This window comes from Aquarana catesbeiana, linkage group LG08 (genome assembly GCF_042186555.1).
Source record: "Aquarana catesbeiana isolate 2022-GZ linkage group LG08, ASM4218655v1, whole genome shotgun sequence".
Lineage (NCBI taxonomy): Eukaryota > Metazoa > Chordata > Amphibia > Anura > Ranidae > Aquarana > Aquarana catesbeiana.
The window spans coordinates 283,835,715-283,858,587 of NC_133331.1; the positions used below are offsets into that span (position 1 = coordinate 283,835,715).

The following is a 22,873-nucleotide window of genomic DNA, read 5'->3' on the forward strand; positions in this document are numbered from 1 at the left end:
AATTGCAGTCATAATATTTTTCTTGAAGAGGTGAATTTATCCTGTAAAGTTTTCTTTATGGAACATTATATGTTGTGTTTCAGCTTGTAATATCTCATTCATTTTTTTAGTTTAACATTTTAAAACACAATCAAAATGTTGTCCATTTTATTTTGGTGTGGATTTTATCCTCGCTATAATCTGCTTGTGTAATCATGGATATAAAATAGAGGAAAGAATGATGCAGCAGCGGACAAAATGCTGAAGCATAATGTAGACTGCAATATTTAAATTTACCACAAGATGGTGATCTCGGTTCAAAATGCACAGACAGGAAGTGATGTAAGGTAAAGGCAGGAAGTGGTGTATAGGTAGACACAGGAAGTGATGTGGAAATAATAACAGGAAGTTCCGGGTGAAAGGTGAATTGGAAGGACATAAAGAGGAAACATGGCTGGAACCGAAGGAGCAGAGGAGGTAATGAGATTTTGATAATATTTACACCCAGTAACCCCCCATCGTGTCCGTCCTCTTACTCCATAGTCACTGTGATGTCTTTTATCTCCAGTAGATGCTACCACAAACGTTTTTAAAGGATTATAATATGTACACCATTACAACCTAACTATAGAGACATGTATCCAACTGTCCATCCAGAGCCTCTGGTTTATAGACCGGATACATCCTAAATATAGAACCATTTATCCAACTGTCCATCCAGAGCCTCTGGTTTATCAATCAGATACATCCTGAATATAGAACCATTTATCCAACTGTTCATCCAGAGCCTCTGTGTTTACCCGTACAGGGATGCATAGGTGTGCACCCCCATACAGGCAGTCCCAGCCATGTTAGTTGGGACCCAACAGCATTTAAAAATGAATCTCTAGTTGTCTGAGTTATAACGATCAGCAAAGCCATTATATTATCTGTCTACAGAGATCAGAGTCTTGTATGGATCACACAATCACATCAGTGGGGATGGAGGAGGACCCGAGTCACATGACCGAGAGGATAATGGACCTCACCCTGGAGATCATCTACCTGCTGACCGGAGAGGTGAGGAGGATTCTGGGAGGTCACATGACATTACTCCTATGTCTATTAATAAAACACAGACCTGACCGGAGAGGTGAGGAGGATCACATAACATTTTGGTTGCTCTTTGAATGCAGAGTTGTCCTCCAGTGAAGTCTGGTGACCATCTAACCATCAGAGTGCCTTCATCTCACTCCTCGAAGCTCAAGAGGAAAAATCGCAAAAAGATTCTAGAAGTCACCAAGAAGATTGCTGAGCTACTGACAGGAGAGGTGAGCGGTGCCGGGAATTCTAAGTCACTATCCAGTAACAGACAAGGGATGTGTCTGGATGGTGACTGTATCCTTGTGTGTGTCAGGTTCCTATAAGATGTCAAGATGTCACTGTCTATTTCTCCATGAAGGAATGGAAGTATTTAGAAGAACACAAGGATCTCTACAAGGACGTCATGATGGAGAATCAGCCGCCCCTCACATCACCGGGTAAGAGGAGACTTTATTGTAAAGGAGAGAGCAGTACGGAGGGTCCACCTAGATCCCCCATCATCTGATAAACACATAGAAACAATGTATTCAGTCAGTGTGTGTGTTTCCTACAGATGGATCCAGTAATGGGAACCCACCAGAGAAATGTCCCCGTCCTCTGTCCTCTCAGAAATCCACACAGGAAGATCACACCATCCCTCACCATCATCCGGTAGATGGATCCAGTAAAAGAAACCCACCAGAGAGATGTCCCCGTCCACCATATTCCCGGGATTCCACACGGGAACATCAAACCATCCCTCAACATCATCAGGTAGGTGGACTCGGTGTATAGAACACATACCTTGTTCTAAACAGTGCTTGTCCAGTGCTTGTTTATGCCTAGGGGTATAGGGGAATATACTTACCTGATACCCGGTCCATAGCCTTGCATTGGACATCATGACTCCAAGGGACAGTCCACCACTGAATTGTGGGGGGGAGCACCATCTGTCGGGGGAGTGGAGAAAGGTAAGAAAAGGTGCTTCTCTTCTTCTCCCTAGAATATTCGAGCCATTATCTCTTGCAGTACGGGTGCTGCCCCACTGCAAAGGATTATTATTTTTAAGATCTCCAGGGTTGGAAATTAAAGGAGAAGCAGCAGGCAGATGATCGCATCTCTCTCACTTTGCTCTTTCCTCTTGTCAGCATGTACTTTCTTAGCCCTGCAGCAGAGCCTATTGGGTCCTTAGTCTGCTTCTGCTTCCCCCAGTCTGAGTTCTGCTGCACAAGGGTCATCTACTTACATTGCTTGCAATAATAAAAATACAACTTAGCATTAAGGATTGCAGAGCTGCATTGAATTTTTTGTCTTTCATATCTGCCTGATGTTAATAGAGGTTTTTTATTTAATTTTGGGGGGTTTAGGCTGAAGAGCTGCTTAATATAAAAATTAAAGTGGAAGAAGAAGAAACGTACGTGGGGGATGATCAGCTGCCCATGGCGGAGGTTGGGATGATGACGAAGAGTGAACAGGAAGAATCTTTTCTACTTATCGATGAAGGTAAGTAACAGAGACTGTGGAGGAAAAAGGTCACAGTCTCATTTTATTTCTGAGTACAAGAATTGTAGTTTATTCACATATATATATATATATATATATATATATATATATATATATATATATATATATATATATATATATATATATATACACAGTGGGGACGGAAAGTATTCAGACCCCTTAAATGTTTCACTCTTTGTTATATTGCAGCCATTTGCTAAAATCATTTAAGTTCATTTTTTTTCCCTCATTAATGTACACACAGCACCCCATATTGACAGAAAAACACAGAATTGTTGCCATTTTTGCAGATTTATTAAAAAAAAGAAAAACTGAAATATCACATGGTCCTAAGTATTCAGACCCTTTGCTCAGTATTTAGTAGAAGCCCCTTTTGATCTAATACAGCCATGAGTCTTTTTGGGAAAGATGCAACAAGTTTTTCACACCTGGATTTGGGGATCCTCTGCCATCCCTCCTTGCAGATCCTCTCCAGTTCTGTCAGGTTGGATGGTAAACGTTGGTGGACAGCCATTTTTAGGTCTCTCCAGAGATGCTCAATTGGGTTTAAGTCAGGGCTCTGGCTGGGCCATTCAAGAACAGTCACGGAGTTGTTGTGAAGCCACTCCTTCGTTATTTTAGCTGTGTGCTTAGGGTCATTGTCTTGTTGGAAGGTAAACCTTCGGCCCAGTCTGAGGTCCTGAGCACTCTGGAGAAGGTTTTCGTCCAGGATATCCCTGTACTTGGCCGCATTCATCTTTCCCTCGATTGCAACCAGTCGTCCTGTCCCTGCAGCTGAAAAACACCCCCACAGCATGATGCTGCCACCACCATGCTTCACTGTTGGGACTATTGGACAGGTGATGAGCAGTGTCTGGTTTTCTCCACACATACTGCTTAGAATTAAGGCCAAAAAGTTCTCTTGGTCTCATCAGACCAGAGAATCTTATTTCTCACCATCTTGGAGTCCTTCAGGTGTTTTTTTAGCAAACGCAATGCGGGCTTTCATGTGTCTTGCACTGAGGAGAGGCTTCAGTCGGGCCACTCTGCCATAAAGCCCCGACTGGTGGAGGGCTGCAGTGATTGTTGACTTTCTACAACTTTCTCCCATCTCCAGACTGCATCTCTGGAGCTCAGCCACAGTGATCTTTGGGTTCTTCTTTACCTCTCTCACCAAGGCTCTTCTCCTCCGATAGCTTAGTTAGGCCGGATGGCCAGATCTAGGAAGGGTTCTGGTCGTCCCAAACGTCTTCCATTTAAGGATCATGGAGGCCACTGCGCTCTTAGGAACCTTAAGTGCAGGAGAAATGTTTTTGTAACAGTGGCCAGATCTGTGCCTTGCCACAATTCTGTCTCTGAGCTCTTCAGGCAGTTCCTTTGACCTCATGATTCTCATTTGCTCTGACATGCACTGAGCTGTAAGGTCTTATATAGACAGGTGTGTAGCTTTCCTAATATAGTCCAATCAGTATAATCAAACACAGCTGGACTCAAATGAAGGTGTAGAACCATCTCAAGGATGATCAAAAGAAATGGACAGCACCTGAGTTAAATATATGAGTGTCACAGCAAAGGGTCTGAATACTTAGGAGCATGTGACATTGCAGTTTTTCTTTTTTAATTAATCTGCAAAAATGTCAACAATTCTGTGTTTTTCTGTCAATATGGGGTGCTGTGTGTACATTAATGAGGAAAAAAATGAACTTAAATGATTTTAGCAAATGGCTGCAATATAACAAAGAGTGAAAAATTTAAGGGGGTCTGAATACTTTCCGTCCCCACTGTATGTTAAATACTGGGGCAAGTTCCTTATTTTTTTGCACATATGTTAAAATCTGCACCCCCCCCCCCCCTCTAGTGTATGTATTATCTGAAAGCAGAGGCCCTGAAGAATGAAATAGTGGTAGTGACTTGACGGCCTTGTGTCTTTTATTTCAACCTCACCTACTATGTAACTGTAATTATGAGTGCAAACAAGCACAGTAATATACAGTAAAAGATGGTGTCTGGTCGAGTAAATAGATACCAAACATGTCAAGTCTTAACCACTTCAATACCAGTCATTTTTACTCTCTCTTCTTGCCCAGGCCAATTTTCAGTTTTCGGTGTTGTTGCACTTTGAATGACAATTGCACGGTCACGCAACACTGTACCCAAACGAAGTTTTTATAATTTTTTTCACACAAATAGAGCTTTCTTTTAGTGGTATTTGATCACTATTTTTTTTTAATATATATATATATATAAATGAAAAAAGACCAACATTTTGAAAAAAAAAACCCAATATTTTTTACTTTCTACTATAAAACATATTCAATAAATAGGGATGGGCGACCTGTTTGGGCCGAGCATTAGTTTAGCCCTGAACAGCACCCGTTCGGGTGTTTGGTGAACACCTGAGTTTGCGGGGACGCTCAGCGGGATGTTCACCCCCTAGTGCCCCACAATGCACTGCGTGCTGCACAGCGCATTCTAAGCCCTGATTGACTGAAGCAATGCACCTGACCACTGGCCAGGTGCAAGACTTTGCCCCATCAGGGCACAGAGCACTGTCAGAGCCCTGATTGGACAAAGTCATGATGACTTTGCCCAATCGTGGCTCAGTGGTCATAGGCCCACCCCACACTATAAAAGGTTCCTTCCCACGGAACGTTTTGCAATGGGGGAGATAGAGGAGGGCTCAGTGATAGAAAGGTAGTTAGTGATCTTTTGAGTGTAGTGTGAGTATAGAGTAGTGTGAGTGTAGTGCAGTGTTTAACAGCATTACATTTAGTGCTGTATACACACTTTTTTTTAATTTTTTTGTTCCCCTGCCCCCTTTTTTTTTTAAATCGTCAGTCGCAGTTTGGCTCACTGCAACGCTGGTGTTCCCCCCTTTTTATTTTTTTTATGAATTTTTTTTTTTTAATTGTTTTTCAGTTTGTGTCAGCAGCAGTCCCCAAATTTATAGTGCACCAAACCCCACATTTCATTCAATAAAGTGCATCCAATCACCCATTTCTTATTATCTAATAAGTTTGTGTAATAAGCACCCCCCTATCATGTCTGGGAGGCCAACAAGGAGAGGCAGATGTTCCCATGGCACTGTGAGGGAGCCAGCAGCGTCTGTGTCCACAAGCAAAGGTGGACGCGGTCCGTTCTCAGGCAGGGCAGCTTTGTCTCTGTTTAGTGATGTTGCCCATGCAGAGGAGGTGGTGGACTGGCTTACCAAACCATCCTCATCCTCTATCACCCAAGCTGACACTAGTGTGTAGAGCTGCTTATTCTTTCTCTTTGTCCACAGCTACTCCTGCCATAGCCCCACTATCATGCATGGAGGAGTCAGCTGAATAATTTGAACACAGTGTCAGCCACTTGCTTCTTGATGGACAGCCAATACTTGATTCTGATGTTGGTTCTGACTGAGGTTAAGGAAGGGAGTAACATGAGCCTACAGAGATGGGAGAACACTGATGAACAACAAATTGCCAGTCCTGTTCCCCCAGCCGCAGCATATAGCCAAGTGGGGTCCAGTGATGAGGATGGAGGGGATGATGATGAGGGACACAATTCTTCCTCTCCTCGCCTTTCACCTCTACCGCAGCTACATCTCATGATGACCTCTCTGCAGCCTCCACTAACAAGAATAATGGTATAGCAAAGGATGTCCCAGGTCCTTGCAACAAGTCTGCCAGCACCACACCACCAGCTGTAGAGTATAGCAGGCATATTTCTTTGCCCTAGCTGCTGCAGCAAACAAAAAAATACACTCCCTGCCACCCACATGCTCAGTGCCTAAATTTAAAGCGGGGTTCCGACAATTTTTTTTTTTTTTTTAAAGTCAGCAGCTACTGACTTTTGAAATACGGACACTTACCTGTCCAGGGTGCCCGCGATGTCAGCACCCAAAGCCGATCTGTCCCTCGGCCCTTGTGTAGAGGCGCCGCCATCTTCAGTAAGGGAATCAGCCTGGTTCCCTACTGCGCATGCGCAAGTCGTGCTGCGCGATCCCACTGGTCCCTGCTGTCTTCTGGGACCTGTGTGTCTCCCAGAAGACAGCAGGGGAGACGGAGGAGCGCCGGATATGGCATAGATATCCGCGGATACTGCGGCTATCTATGCCCAGAAGTGGGAGCAAATACCTGCATTATACAGGTATCTGCTCTCCCCTCCCCTCTGAAAGGTGTCAAATGTGACACCGAAGGGGGGGGAAGGATTCTGAAAAGCGGAAGTTAAATTTTTGGGTGGAACTCTGCTTTAAGCTTGACCAAAAATGTTGGGTTTACAACTCCTGCCTTTCCATTTTTGTGGATTCTGCCCCGTCCTTAAATTTGAAGAATGTGCTGTACCACAATGGCAGGTTCCCAGTCACTATTACTTTGCGTAAGGCCATTCCAGCTCTCTACTATCACTTGGAAGCCAGTGTTTTGGCATCGTTGGGAAGGGCAGTCAGCAGGAGGGTCCACGTTACGGCTGACACGAGGTCCAGCAAGCATGGTCAGGGACGATATATTTAATTTACAGCACACTGGGTAACTCTGCTTGCAACTCGGAAGGATGTAGGACAGGGCTCAGTGCTGCAGCTTGTTTTGCCTCCTCGTCTCCATACAGCTGGTGGTGAGGATGTGAGATCTGTCTGCTCTACCCCTCCTCCTCCTTAATTCCCTCTTCTGCTGAATTGTCCTATGAACCATCAGTACCCCCTAAGCCAGGGATATGCAATTAGCGGACCTCCAGCTCTTGCAAAACTACAAGTCCCATCATGCCTCTGCCTCTGGGTGTCATGCTTGTGGCTGTCAGAGTATTACTATGCCTCATGGGACTTGTAGTTCTGCAACAGCTGGAGGTCCGCTAATTGCATATCCCTGCCCTAAGCGTTCAAGGAACTATTAAACAGGTCAGGCTAAAAGATGCCATGCAGTGCTTCAGATTGTCTGTGTAGGGGACAGGAGCCACACCGGAGCAGAGATTCTTTCAGCTCTGCAGGAGCAGGCCCAGAGGTAGTTAACTCCACGGCCAGGAATGGTGGTTTGTGATAATGGCTCCGGGGAGCTCGGCTTTTTTTTTCCCTACACCAATGGCTGCTGATAAAGGATGCATGCAATGTACTGTCACCATTTGAGGAGGTGAGAAGGATGGTGAGCCATGACAATGCATACATCAGTGGCACTATCCCTCTTGTGTTCCTGCTGGAGCATACTCTGCGGGGCATTATGGACGGGGCACTCAAGGCAGAACAGTGGGAGGAAGAGAAGGATTTCCTTACCTCTCAAGGCCAGTTTTCTGCAGACACCAATTTTGGCAGAATGCTTATTTAAATGATGTTACATCGGCCAAACGAAGAATGTAACCCTTGGTGCCATATATATAATAAGGATCGTACTGAATTATATAGCGATGGAAAATTTGCACCAAAAGTATTGCCTAAATTTGATGGTATATATGTACCCAAGTACTTTAATTCGGAAGACGCCCATTTAAAGTTAAAGTTGGATTGTATAGTGCGACGCACTGAAAAAGGCAGTGCGACTCCCATAGCTTCGGATTTAGTGTAATTTATTTTTAGGTTTGATAGAGCTTCGTAGCCTTCAATCTCCTTCATAAGGTTAGGCAGTGAGACGTGTGGATTAGGCATAGAAAAAAAAACAAGTCGTCTGCGTAGGCTGAAACTTTATAATTATGGTCTCCTACTTGTAGCCCCAAGATATCAGGATTTTGCCGGATTTTATCCAGTAATGGCTCTAACGAAAGAGCAAACAACAAAGGCGAGAGAGGGCATCCCATTTGAGATCTGAAAAGGTTTTGAAAATGCTCCCATTAACTTTAACCAAGGCCTGTGGAATGGAGTAAACCTTGGCAATCCACTAAAGCTTATGATCTCCCCAGCCCATATGCCTTACGACCGCAAACATAAAGTGCCAGTTTACGCTATCAAAAGCTTTTTCTGCATCGGTACTCAAAAAGACGCAGCGGGTGTTCGTTTTGTTAGCATAGTGGACTAAGTTAAGTACCTTTTTAATGGTATTGTCTCTCGCTTAACGAGAGGGAATAAAACCCACTTGATCTAAGTGAACCAGCTGGGAAAGCTGTGATTGAAGACGAGAGGCAAGTAATTTAGTTTAGTAAAAAGCTTTTAAGTCCACATTAACCACTTACGGACCGCCGCACGCCGATATACGTCCTAACTTTGAAGATGAATCTCGTTGCTATGGCAGCAGCTAGCTGCCATAACCCCCAGTATCCTCCTCTTCGACTGGCGGCCCGCTTTCCGTTAATGGTGGTCTCTGCGGTAGATTCGCCGCAAGATCACGTTTATCGGCGGCGGGAGAGGGCCCCCCCTCCCGCCACGCTCCGGTGCCCTCCGCCACTTACTGGAGCCGTCAGCAGTGGCGGAGGCGATCGGATGTTGTCCCTTGCTGGGTATGGAGACGAGTGAGGGGAAGATGGCCCCCACCCGTCTTCATAACATTGCAGGGCGGAAGCGACCTCAAAACGTCACTTCTGCCCATAGCTCTTAAAGGGCCATTTTTTTTTTTTTTTATTTTTTTTTTTCTTTATTGCATTTTAGTGTAAATATGAGATCTGAGGTCTTTTTGACCCCAGATCTCATATTTAAGAGGTCCTTTCATGCTTTTTTTTTCTATTACAAGGGATGTTTACATTCCTTGTAATAGGAATAAAAGTGACACAATTTTTTTTTTTTTTTAAAGAACAGTGTAAAAATAAAAAATAGGTCAAATAAATAAGAAAAACAAATTTTTAAACTCGCCCCGTCCCGCTGAGCTTGTGTGCAGAAGCGAACGCATACATGAGTAGCGCCCGCATATGAAAACTGTGTTCAAACCACACATGTGAGGTATCGCCGAGATCGGTAGAGCGAGAGCAATAATTCTAGCCCTAGACCTCCTCTGTAACTCAAAACATGCAACCTGTAGAGTTTTTTTAAACAACACTTATGGGGATTTTTAAAGTGGATGTAAACCCGAAAAAAATTTTTTTTGATATACTGTAGAGTATAAGATTTCCTATCATTTGAGCCCAGTCTTGTCACACAGAGTTAATCCATCTCTGAGCAATCCCCTTTTATTGTTCAGTGAGAGAATTCTTGACAAACTGAGAAAAACTTTGTCAAATCCTCCCCCTTGCTATGAGTGACAGGTGATTTACATATCTCGTGCACTAGCCTAAGACACAGGCAGTATTTTTTAATTCCCTCCCACACTCCTTTCTTCAGCAGCTCTGCAAGGATTGGCTGTTCCACACCTCACCATGATTTGCCATGCTGAAGTCATGTGGTTACTTTCCTGTCTTTTCACTGGATGTTAGAGATCATAGCAGAAGTTCAGTGTTAGAAATACACAGGGGAGTGTAGAGGTGGGCGGGGAGTCTACTGACATCACGACTCCACCCACCGAGCTCCAGACAACAGACCCGCCCACAGAATCTGCAGTTTTTCGGGTCTCATAACAGACAGAGGGGAGACATTTGACAGGTAAAGATACATGCAGGAGGCATGTATATCCTTATAGATAACCCCTATGGCAGTAGTTTAGAAAGGATGACATTGGGTTTACATCCACTTTAAGGGTAAGCGTTTGTCGCCATTCCACGAGCGGGCGCAATTTTGAAGTGTGACATGTTGGGTATCAATTTACTCGGCGTAACATTATCTTTCACAATATGAAAAAAATTGGGCTAACATTACTGTTGTCTTATTTTTTAATTCAAAAAAGTGTATTTTTTCCAAAAAAAAGTGCGCTTGTAAGACCGCTGCGCAAATACGGTGTGACCAAAAGTATTGCAACGACCGCCATTTTATTCTCTAGGGTGTTCGAAAAATATATATATATAATGTTTGGGGGTTCTAAGTAATTTTCTAGCAAAAAAAAACAGTTTTTAACTTGTAAATAACAAATCTCAAAAAGAAGCTTGGTCCTTAAGTGGTTAAAGTGGGGTTCCACCCAAAAAAACAAAAATACCTGAAAAATTCTAAAAAAAAAAACATTTGGATATTTTTTATTTTTTTACTTACCTCTAAATGCCTGTTGCTAGGTGGTCCCTCGTAGTCTGCCTCTTCCTTTGCCTGGGCTGGTGACATCACTTCCCCCTCGGCACAGGAAGGACTCGGCTCTGCTCCCTCCCTCCTGTCAATCATCTGGGACCCATTACAGGTCACAGGTGATTGAGCGGCCAATCACGGCGCGCAGCGCCGCATGCGCAGTGGGTGCCAGGCTGTGAAGCCACAGCCCGGCGCCCACAGTTGAAATGCCGGCGCCGACGAGCGGAGGGGGGGACGAGCGGGGCTTCGATCCCCCGCATCGCTGGACCCAGGGACAGGTAAGTGTCCAATTAAAAGTCAGCAGCTGCTGTATTTGTAGCTGCTGACTTTTAATTTTTTTTTTTTTTTTAATGGACCCCCTGGGTGGAACTCCTCTTTAAGTAACGAAATTGGCCGGTAACTACCGCATTGCGACGGGTCTTTCCCTTCTTTTGGGATTACTGAGATATGTGCCAAGGGTGCATCTGGGGGAAATGCGGTCTTCTGGCCTAAAGCATTGTACACTTTTATCATATCCGTACCTAGCAGTGGAAGGAAATTTTTATAATACTTTATAGTAAATCCATCAGGGCCTTCCCAGGTTTAACCGTCTTTATCACCGTATTTAATTCCTCAATGGTGATAGGGGCTTCTAGATTGCAAGGAACCGGGGAGGGTAGTCTAGAAAGGCGTGGTGAGGAGAGATATTCCTCCAGGGAAGAATGGAGTAAAGGTGATGGTGCCAAATTATATAGAGAGGAGTAATCTTCCCCAAACGTCTGAGCAATATCTTTTGGCAATGAGAGTAATTGTCCATCCTTTTCTTTTATATGGGGTATGTATGATGCCGTACCCCTTTCTTTGAGCTTCCTGGCCAGTACTTTGCTACATTTATCTCCCAATTCATATGATACCTTCCTGCCCGATTGTATTGGTGCTTTGGGTTTGAAGTGGAAAAGATCTGTTATCTGTCGCCCCGAATGGGCCAGGTCATTCCCCAAAGAAGGCACCTGTGTCTTCTTGTGTTCCAATTCAAGGCCCTGGATGTCCTCTAGCAGTTTTGTTATCTGTGCTTCTCACGCCTTCTTCCCGGAGGAGGTGTCTACCCTAGGGTCCAAAGGAGCATTAAACCCCCACGAGGATCAATTTACCTTCCGCAAACTCCGCTAGCTTTGAGAGAGCTTTACTAAAAAAAAAAAAAAAAGTCTTGGTGCAAGTTTGGTGCATATATAGTAGCCAGTGTCACCTTAACGGCGCCAATGTGGCCTTTAAGAAAGAGATAACGGCCATATATATCCAGACGTTTACCCGTAAGAGACCGGGATACACAACTGGAGTTCAAAATAGAAACACCTTTTAGATTTTGCTTCTTGGTTAGAAGCATGGTATGCACAGGGGAAACATCTATTCTGGAGAAGAGGAAGTCCTCCCGCCTTAAAATGTGTTTTTTGCACAAGTGCCACATCTGTACAAGAGCGCTTCAAATCATTAAGAAGCATCCTCCATTTTTCCTGGGACATTAAAGCGGAGTTCAACCTAAAAATGGAACTTCCGAGGATCGGATCCCCCCCCCCCTCGAGGTGCCACATTTGGCATCTTTCAGGGGGGAGCAGATACTTGTCTAATCCAGGTATTTGCTCCCACTTCCGGGCATAGATCACCACAGGCTCCATGGTGATCTACGCCATGTCCGGCCCCTTCTCTGCCCCCCCGCTGTCTTATGAAAAACACACAGAAGACAGCAGGGACCAGTAAGGATGCATGGCGCGACTCGCGCATGTGCAGTAGGGAACCAGGCTGTGAAGCCGCAAGGCTTCACTTCCTGATTCCCTTACCGAAGATGGCGGCGCCTCCACCCGAGAGTTGAGGGACAGATCGGCTTAGGGTGAGGACATCGCGGGCGCCCTGGACAGGTAGGTGTCCATATTTTAAAGGTCAGCAGCTGCAGTATTTGTAGCTGCTGACTTTGAAAAAAAAAAATAACATTTCGGCTGAACTCCGCTTTAAGTCCTTTGACATTTAAAGAAGTCACACACACCCCGTCCATCTCCTCTGAAGGGGGAAAAAAATTTACAAAACCCCTAAGGAAGGCGCCCACCTCTGAACGTGCGGGTTCATGTGGGTGCAGGCCTATATGGGGAGTTGGTTTGAATTGGCCGAGGAGCGAAGCTCCTCACCCTATTCCCTCAGCTATTTATATAATCACATAATGTAGTACAACTATACAAACCCAACATATTTTTATGCATTCATGCAAAGCAAAAGAGAGCAGCATATATCAGTTCTTTTTTATATATACCAAAGGAGAAAAGAAGGGGGGGGCGAAGGGGGGCAAAGCCCCCCTTTATATACAGTACCCCCCCTTTATATACAGTATACCAATATATACATATATCAACTCCCCTCTGCTTATATAACCGTATCTAAACTTCTGCTGGTATCTAGCATCTTACTTCCCTCAGGCCAGATTCACACAGCTACAGGCTATCCAAGGGGAAATTCCCACAACATCTTATTGCCATTCTGTCCCAAATCCTGTCCCAGAGCTAAACAATATTCTTTCTAAGTATCCTGCCGAGGGTATCTCCCTCTCATCTCTCCACTACCCTAATCATACCCCTCCCGTCTTTCCCCCCGCCCCACTCTGTATGTGCCATTTTCCTCCAACCCCATTTACTATCAATACATTCTAGTGGGGGGTATAGGAGGAGAAGGGACCAATACAATATCCCCAATATAACGCATCTTCCATGTAATCAGAGATTATTTTCTCCAGGCTCCGTGACTGGAACCCTCCTTCCGGTTCTACAGTCTACCTCCCCCACAGTATACTTGGACTATATTACTAATAATAATCACCTCTCTCAGACCAACACACCAAAAAAAAAAAAGTGTAATCTCTTTCCATCCCCCTTTCTTTCCCCTCTTTAGGGGGAACCTTCTTCCCCGTTCCTCTTTCTCCCTGCAACCTCGTCTTTTATATTTTACCAAAAAATTGGGTAATTTATTGTATGTGTGCCCTAAAATTAACTTTAGTATATTTTTTTACTGAAATTTTGCGTTTTTCCTAGACCTTTGCGGTAATATCGTGTGACATAAAAAAATTGGACCTACCACTAATTTATTCTCTACGGTGTCTGCTTTCAGAAAATATATCATGTGTGGAGGGTTTGTTGTATTCTTCAAGCCTAAAATTATTATTTAGGCATGTGCACAAAAACAGCTCTGGGAGTGAAAAGGTTAGGAGATTCTAAATGCCGGGAGGCTGGGCATTCCAGTCATGTGACTGCTGTGATTGGCAGTCACAGCTGTCCCATGATCAGAAAGCTCCCGATCACAAGAAGGCATCGGGAGCTTTCCGGTTCCCGCCGGTAACTGTGCAGGGAGTGTGCATGGCACATGTTTTAGACCTCTCGACAATCCAGAAAAATCTAGGCAATCCAATGTGGCAACAAACCACAAACCCATTTTGGCTAATGAAGCCTTAGTCATAGCGACACTATATTGTCAAAAGTATTGGGACACCTGCCTTTACACGCACATGAACTTTAATGGTGTCTTAGTCCGTAGGGTTCAATATTGAGTTGGCCCACCCTTTGCAGCTATAACAGCTTCAACTCTTCTGGGAAGGCCGTCCACAAGGTTTAGGAGTGTGTCTGCATTTGTGAGGTCAGGCACTGATGTTGGATGATAAGGCCTGGCTCGCAGTCTCCGCTCGAATTCATCCCAAAGGTGAGGACTCTGTGCAGGTCAATCAAGATCCTCCATCCCAAACTCGCTCATCCATGTCTTTATGGACCTTGCCCCTTAGTTGCAGTGAAGGGAACTCTCAAGGCGTCAGCATACCAAGACATTTTGGACAATTTCATGCTCCCAACTTTGTAGAAACAGTTTGGGGATGGCTCCCTCTTGTTCCAACATGACTGCGCACCAGTGCACAAAGCAAGGTCCATAAAGACATGGATGAGCGAGTTTGGGGTGGAGGAACTTGCTTGGGCTGCACAGAGTCTTGACCTCAACCCGAACACCTTTGGGATGAATAGAAATGAAACCTTGCTTTGTGCACTGGTGCACAGTTGTGTTGGAACAGGAAGGAGCCATCCCCAAAGTTGGGAGCATGAAATTGTCCAAAATGTCTTGGTATACTGACTCCTTAAGAGTTGCCTTCACTGGAACTAAGGGGCCAAGCCCAATCCCCTAAAAAACAACCCCCCACCATAATCCCCCCTCCACCAAATGATTTGGACCGGTGCACAATGCAAGGTCCATAAAGACATGGATGAGAGCGTTTGAGGTGGAGAAACTTGACTGGCCTGCACAGAGTCCTGACCTCAACCCAATGGAACACCATTGGGATGAATTAGAGCGGAGACTGCGAGCTAGGCCTTCTCGTCCAACATCAGTGCCTGACCTCACAAATGCTCTTCTAGAAGAATGGTCAAACATCCCCATAGACACACTCCTAAACCTTGTGGACGGCCTTCCCAGAAGAGTTGAAGCTGTTATAGCTGCAAAGGGTGGGCCAATTCGATATTGAACCCTATGGACTAAGACTGGGATGCCATTAAAGTTCATGTGTGTAAAGGCCGGTGTCCCAATACTTTTGGCAATATAGTGTACCGTATTTATCGGTGTATAACACACACTTTTTCCCCCTGAAAACAGAGGACAAACGGTGCCTGCGTGTTATACGTCTATACTGTGTTTTACCAACAGGGGGCGGGAATCGGGCGGTCCACCCCGGGAGCCACCCATTGGGGGGTGACAGGCTGGCCGCCCCGCCTCACCTGGTCCTGAACAGAGCTGCCTGCATAGTCTAAAGTTGATAAAATTATCACTTGCCAGCCCCTTCTCCTACACCGCTCCTCCTGTGTCAGTGTCATTTATAAAACAAAGCTTGTAAATATCTCAATAGCTCAGTTTTTTTCTGGCTGCTCTCCTCCTCCTCCTAGCTTTAGCTTTAGATTGGAGGAGAGCGGTCACATGACCATCTATGTAACGTCAGAGAGAGCAGTCATGTGACCAGGTCAGTGGAAAAAAACTGAGCTATTGAGTTATATGGAAGCTTCATTTTACAATATGAGTGGCACAGGAGGAGCCGTGTAGAAGGGGCTGGCAGTGATTTTTTTCTTAACTAGAGAATGCTGGCAGCGCTGTCTCAGAAGACTTGGGGTCTCCTGGGAGTGCAGGGGGAGGGAGGGGGGCTGTGTACTGGGGAGGGGAGCTGTGTACTGGATGGGGGCTGTGTACTGGTTGGGGGCTGTGTACTGGTTGGGGGCTGTGTACTGGGGAGGGGAGCTGTGTACTGGATGGGGGCTGTGCACTGGGGATGGGGGGCTGTGTACTGGGGATGGGGGGCTGTGTACTGGGGAGGGGAGCTGTGTACTGGATGGGGGCTGTGTACTGGGGAGGGGAGCTGTGTACTGGATTGGGGCTATGCACTGGGGATGGGGGGCTGTGTACTGGGGAGGGGAGCTGTGTACTGGATGGGGGCTGTGTACTGGGGAGGGGAGCTGTGTACTGGATGGGGGCTATGCACTGGGGATGGGGGGCTGTGTACTGGATGGGGGCTGTGTACTGGGGAGGGGAGCTGTGTACTGGGGAGGGGGGCTGTGTACTGGGAAGGGGGGCTGTGTACTTGGGAGGGGGGCTGTGTACTGGGGAGGGGGGCTGTGTACAGGGGAGGGGGGCTGTGTACTGGGAGGGGGGGCTGTGTACTGGATGGGGGGCTGTGTACTGGGGATGGGGGGGCTGTGTACTGGGGATGGGGGGGCTGTGTACTGGGGATGGGGGGGCTGTGTACAGGGGAGGGGGGCTGTGTACTGGGAGGGGGGGCTGTGTACTGGATGGGGGGCTGTGTACTGGGGATGGGGGGGCTGTGTACAGGGGAGGGGGGCTGTGTACTGGGAGGGGGGGCTGTGTACTGGATGGGGGGCTGTGTACTGGGGAGGGGAGCTGTGTACTGGATGGGGGGACTGTGTACTGGGGATGGGGGGACTGTGTACTGGGGAGGGGAGCTGTGTACTGGGGAGGGGGCTGTGTACTGGATGGGGGGCTGTGTACTGGGGAGGGGAGCTGTTTACTGGATGGGGGGGCTGTGTACTGGGGAGGGGGGGCTGTGTACTGGATGGGGGGCCGTGTACTGGGGATGGGGGGGCCGTGTACTGGGGATGGGGGGGCCGTGTACTGGATTGGGGCTGTGTACTGGGTAGGGGGCTGTGTACTGGATAGGGGGGGCTTTGTACTGGATGGGGGCTGTGTACTGGGGAGGGGGCTGTGTACTGGATGGGGGCTGTGTACTGGATGGGGGGCTGTATACTGGGGAGGGGGCTGTGTACAGTATGGGGGGCTGTGTAATGTAATTTTTTCCACAACTGCTTCCGGACCAGCCGCCGCCGCAGTTTTACTGCGGCAGGTTGGCTCCCCTGCGCGAAACCACGTTACTGTACGTGATCTCGCGGGGTCCGGATAGCAGGCGCACCCGCTGCACAGCGGTGCCAGTAGACCACGAGCGATCGTGAACAGGAAGGACACAGAACAGGAACGAGTGTGTGTAAACACACACTTCCTTGTTCTGTTCTGACAGGAGTGACAGATCATGTGTATTCCTATTAGCTAGGAACCACGATCTGTCACTTCCTGTAGTTAGTCCCCTCCCCCTTCAGTTAGAATCACCTCCCAGGAAATATAGTTAACCCCTTCACCGCCCCCTAGTGTTAACCCCTTCCCTGCCAGTGACATTTTTTACAGTAATCAGTGCATTTTTAATAGTACTGATCGCTGTATTAATGCCAGTGGTTCCAAAAATTTGTCAAAATTGTCCCATGTGTCCGCCATAATGTCGCAGTCCCGATAAAAATCGCAGATCGCCGCCATTGCTAGTAAAAAAAAAAATAATAATAAAAATGCTATAAATCTATCCCCTATTTTGTAGACGCTATAACTTTTGCGCAAACCAATCAATATACGCTTATATTTTTACCAAAAATATGTAGAAGAATACATATCGGCCTAAACTGAGGAAAAATTTTTTTATACATATTTTTGGGGGATATTTATTATAGCAAAAAAAAATGCATTTTTTTTCAAAATTGATGCTATTTTTTTGTTTATAGCGCAAAAAATAAAAACCGCAGAGGCGATCAAATACCACCAAAAGAAAGCTCTATTTGTGGGGGGGGGGAAGGACATCAATTTTGTTTGGGTGCCACGTCGCACGGCCGCACAATCGTCAGTTAAAACGACGCAGCGCCGAATCGCAAAAAGTGCTCTGGTCAGGAAGAGGGTAAATTCTTCCGGGACTGAAGTGGTTAAACTTCCCTCTTAAACTTGGGGTGCGTGTTATACGCCGATAAATACGGGTATTTAAATTTGGGGAATTTGCAGCCCATATACGGGATCCGGTGCGGACGCTTTTTTCTGATTGATTTTGGAGGCCAAACTGGAGCGAAGCTGTGGGATCGGAAACTCCACTTATTCCACTGGTGGAAAGGGAGTTGTGGGGGGGGGGTGGAGCTGAAACTCCAGTTTTATTTGAACTACAGGACTGATATTATTACATTTTTCTTTCCAACAGATGGGTGTGATTTCTGGAATACTGCGGAGAGACGTTCAATGTTATCTGCTGGAGTGAATCCAAATACGCAAAATATACGTCGCAGACCTTCCTGGCTGAAGAAATCCATGGATCCCTCTGATCAGGGGGAATCTTCTCATCAATCATTTACTATAAGTGCGGATGTCCATTTAAAATCTCACACTGCAGATCGATCAACAGGTCCTTTTAATCCCCAGATATCTTCCTTACCCCAAGACGGAGTTCACCCAGGTGAGAATCTATTCACGTGTTTAGTGTGCGGGAAACATTTCACTCGGAAAGGATCACTTATTGCACACCTGAGAATTCACACGGGTGAGCGTCCCTTTTCGTGTGCAGATTGTTCGAAAACTTTCATTCACAAGGGCGATCTTGCTAGACACAAGAAAGTTCACATGGGCGAGCGTCCCTATTCATGTTCAGAGTGCGGGAAGTCTTTCATTTATAAAGAGATCCTTGTTAGACACCAGAGAATTCACTCGGATGAGCGTCCTTATCCATGTTCCGAGTGCGAGAAATCTTTCCATAACAAAAATAATCTTGATAAACACCAGAGAATTCACACGGGTGAGCCTCCCTGTCCACCCCCACCCCGTGAAGAAATTATCCAAGTTGAGAATGTATACCCGTGTTTAGAGTGCGGAAAATGTTTCACTCACAAAGGAGAACTTGCTGAACACCAGAGAATTCACACCGGTGAGCGTCCTTACGCGTGTTCAGTGTGTGGGAAATCTTACATTTATAAGGGAGATCTTGGTAGGCACCAGAAGGTTCATATGGGTGAGCGTCCCTATTCGTGTTCAGAGTGCGGGAAGTCTTTCATTTATAAAGAAATCCTCATTAGACACCAGAGAATTCACACGGGTGAACGTCCCTTTCCATGTACTGAATGTGGAAAAGCTTACATACAGAAATCAGGCCTAAATGAACACATGAAAATGCACATGAAGAAGAATGCTCTTCAGGCTGAGAGTGCGGATAATCATCAATAAGAAAGAGAACCTTGTTAAACACCGGAGAAATTGCAAGGGTGAGCATCCCTATCAATGTTCACAGTGCGGGAAATCTTTCCATAATAAAAGTGATCTTGTTAAATTCCAGGAAGCTCACATGGGTGAGCGTACTTATTTATGTTCAGAATGCAGGAACTTTTTCACTACTTAAGGAAACCTAAAGAAATACCTGAGAATTCACACGGTTGAGCATCCTCATTCAGGTGCAGAGTGTGGGAAATCTTTCACAAGAAGCCCCCTACTTGGACACGTGAGAATTCACAGGGGTGAGCATCCTTATCAATGTCCTGAGTGTGGTAAATCTTTCACAAGGAAGAAATCATAGTTGGACACCTGAGAATTCACACGGGTGAGCATCCTTATTCATGTGCAGAGTGCGGAAAATCTTTCACAAGGAAAAGAAAAACATACTTGGACACCTGAGAATTCACACAGGTGAGCATCCTTATTAATGTACTGAGTGCGGGAAATCTTTCAATCAGGAAGGAGAGCTTGCAAAAGCAAGGACACATCGCATAGCTCATCCAGAGAATTTGAGCATGAATAGAGTATGGGAAATCTTTCGCTCATCAAGGAGACCTTGTTAAACAGCAGAGTTCACACGGGTGAGGGTCCATATTCATGTTCAGAGTGTGGGAAGTCATTCACCCATCAAAGAGACCTTGTTAAACGCCAGAGAGCTCACACAGGTGATGGTCCTTAGTCATGTTCAGAGTGCGGAAGATCTTAAACATACAAAGAAAACTTAGTTGAACACCTGAGAATTCACACGAGTGAGCATCCTTATTCATATTCGGCGTGCGGGAAATCTTTCACTCATCAAGGAGACCTAGTTGAACACCTGAGAATTCACACCTTGTTAAACAGCAGAGAGTTCACACGGGTGTGGGTCTATATTTATGTTCAGAGTGTGGGAAGTCTTTCACCCATCAAAGAGACCTTGTTATACACCAGAGTGTTCACATGTGCGAACATCCTTATTCATGTTCAGGGTGTGGGAAATCTTTCACATCCGAAGGAAACCTGGTTGAACACCTGAGAATTCACACGGGTGAGCATCCTTACTCATTAATTGAGTGCTGTAAATCTTTCACTTATCAAGGCGACCGTGTTATACACCAGAGAATTCACACGGGTGAGCGTCCTTTTTCATGTTCAGGGTGTGGAAAGTCTTTTACCCATCAAAGAGACCTTGTTAAACACCAGAGTGTTCACACAGGTGAGGGTCCTTATTCATGTTCAGCGTGCGGAAGATCTTAAACATACAAAGGAAACTTAGTTGAACACCTGAGAATTCATCATCAAGGAGACCTTGTTATGCACCAGAGTGTTCACATGTGGGAATGTCCTTTTTCATGTTCAAGGTGTGGGAAATCTTTCCACATATAAGGGAAACCTAGTTGAACACCTGAGAATTCACATGGGTGAGCGTCCTTTTTCATGTTCAGAGTCTGGGAAGTCTTTCACCGATCAAAGAGACCTTGTTAAACACCAGTGTGTTCACATAGGTGAGGGTCCTTATTCATGTTCAGCGTGCGGAAGATCTTAAACATCAAAGGAAACTTAGTTGAACACCTGAGAATTCACACTGTGAGCATCCTTATTCATTAACTGAGTGCAGTAAATCTTTCACTTATCAAGGCGACCTTGTTATACACCAGAGAGTTCACATGTGGGAATGTCCTTATTCATGTTCAGGGTGTGAGAAATCTATCACATATAAAGGAAACCTAGTTGAACACCTGAGAATTCACACGGGTGAGTGTCCTTTTTCATGTTCAGGGTGTGGGAAGTCTTTCACCCATCAAAGAGACCTTGTTAAACACCAGAGTGTTCACACAGGTGAGGGTCCTTATTCATGTTCAGCGTGCAGAAGATATTAAACATACAAAGGAAACTTCAATCATCAAGGAGACCTTGTTATACACCAGAGTGTTCACATGTGGGAACGTCCTTTTTCATGTTTGGGGTGTGGGATCTCTTACACATATAAAGGAAACCTAGTTGAACACCTGAGAATTCACACGGGTGAGCATCCTTATTCATTAACTGAGTAAATCTTTCACTTATCAAGGTGACCTTGTTATACACCAGAGAGTTCACATGGAACGTCCTTTTTCATGTTTGGGGTGTGGGATCTCTTACACATATAAAGGAAACCTAGTTGAACACCTGAGAATTCACACGGGTGAGCATCCTTATTCATTAACTGAGTAAATCTTTCACTTATCAAGGTGACCTTGTTATACACCAGAGAGTTCACATGGAACGTCCTTATTCATGTTCGGGGTGTGGGAAATCTTTCACATATCAAGGAAACCTAGTTGAACACTTGAGCATTCACATGGGTGAGCACCTTGTTACACTTCAGAGAAGACACACCGCACAGCGTACTCAATGCATTCAGACTGCAAAAAAGTGTAATTAGACTTCTAATGGAAAGCACCTGCCGATTTCTTTTGACAAATGTACAATAGTTTTTTTTTTTTACTGATGGAAATGTTTAGTCTGAAGAACAACTATGGAAAAAAAATATATATAGTTTATAAAGGGGTGCACCCCTTGAATTTATAGGTGACGTTTGATGGGCTAAGTCTTCTTTTTGCTTCTTGTATTTCTTGTAGACTCCAATGATGGGGTTGTTCCTGTCCCCCACTTTGCGGTATCCCCATTCCTCTTTCTTTAATTTTCCATTCTGTAAAATAAAAATACAGCACAGAGAGTGGTAGCCCCTCATAATAGGTTAGGGGGGTACACAAAGATATAAGCATACCAGGGAACACTTGTAACTATGAGCCTCAGATTCTCCTAGGGGGGCAGGTAGGCCCAATACAGTGCACATCACCGTATATGAGGGGCATAGAGAAAATATCTGAGTTTTTAGGTGGATGGTTTGATAGTTCTATATCTATAAGAAATAAATTATAGTAATACAATCTTCATTTGAACCAATACTGAGCTACTCCAACACTTACATAGCTGGCACCACATAAATTGTTCAATAGGTGGGTAACAAACTAGCAATTGTGACAGCAGGTGGGTAACATTTAAATGGGGCACCAAAGGTGCAATTGTGTGAATACACGGGCAAGAAACAAGCAATGACAGCAATACATGGGCAATAAAATGCAGGAACAATAACTGGAGCCCGGTCCTGCTTTTTATTTTTGTGTTCTGCTGAGAAATGTGTATATCGGGAGTCTCAAACTGGCGGCCCTCCAGCTGTTGCAAAACTACAAGCCCCATGAGGCATTGCAAGGCTGACTCCCACAGCAGAGGCATGATGGGACTTGTAGTTTTACAAGAGCTGGGGTGGCCACCAGTTTGAGACCCCTGGTGTATATGGATCTATCCTACTGCATACAGAAAGGATCATTGTAGAAAATGTACTGACCCCTAAAGCATACAATCGGGATTCCCACCCTTATATTGGTGATAAGTGAAGGACCTTTCTACATAGGTTGGTGATCAGTGCGTAAGGACTTCCTTAAATTGGCAGTCATTGGGAAGAATGTTCTTAAACTGGTGGTCAGTTGGCTAAAAGCTCACTTGCAGACAACGCAAAAGAATTCTGCAGTAAATGCATTGGGAGCAGCTGGCAAGAGAAGTTACTGCAGACAGCGAGGGGTTAACTGTCAGAAAATGTTCCACGAACAGGGGGGAGATCTAGCAACGAATTAAATGTTGCATGTGTTTTTTTGG

At 45.4% G+C, this 22,873-nt stretch overlaps 1 protein-coding gene across 2 annotated transcripts; it reads left to right on the forward strand.

The window, feature by feature from the left end:
- The first annotated feature begins 348 nt into the window (after positions 1-348).
- On the forward strand, positions 349-22,093 carry LOC141104600 (uncharacterized). 2 transcript variants are annotated; one of them, XM_073594232.1, is made up of 7 exons: positions 349-456; positions 919-1,038; positions 1,155-1,289; positions 1,376-1,499; positions 1,616-1,815; positions 2,409-2,544; positions 18,138-22,093. In XM_073594232.1, exons 1-7 carry the CDS (start codon positions 430-432, stop codon positions 19,148-19,150), a joined length of 1,755 nt encoding a protein of 584 aa, XP_073450333.1. In that variant the 5' UTR covers positions 349-429; the 3' UTR covers positions 19,151-22,093. The 2 variants fall into 2 exon arrangements, with proteins under 2 accessions (XP_073450333.1, XP_073450334.1); XM_073594233.1 differs by having other exon boundaries at positions 1,421-1,499.
- Positions 22,094-22,873: the final 780 nt, after the last annotated feature.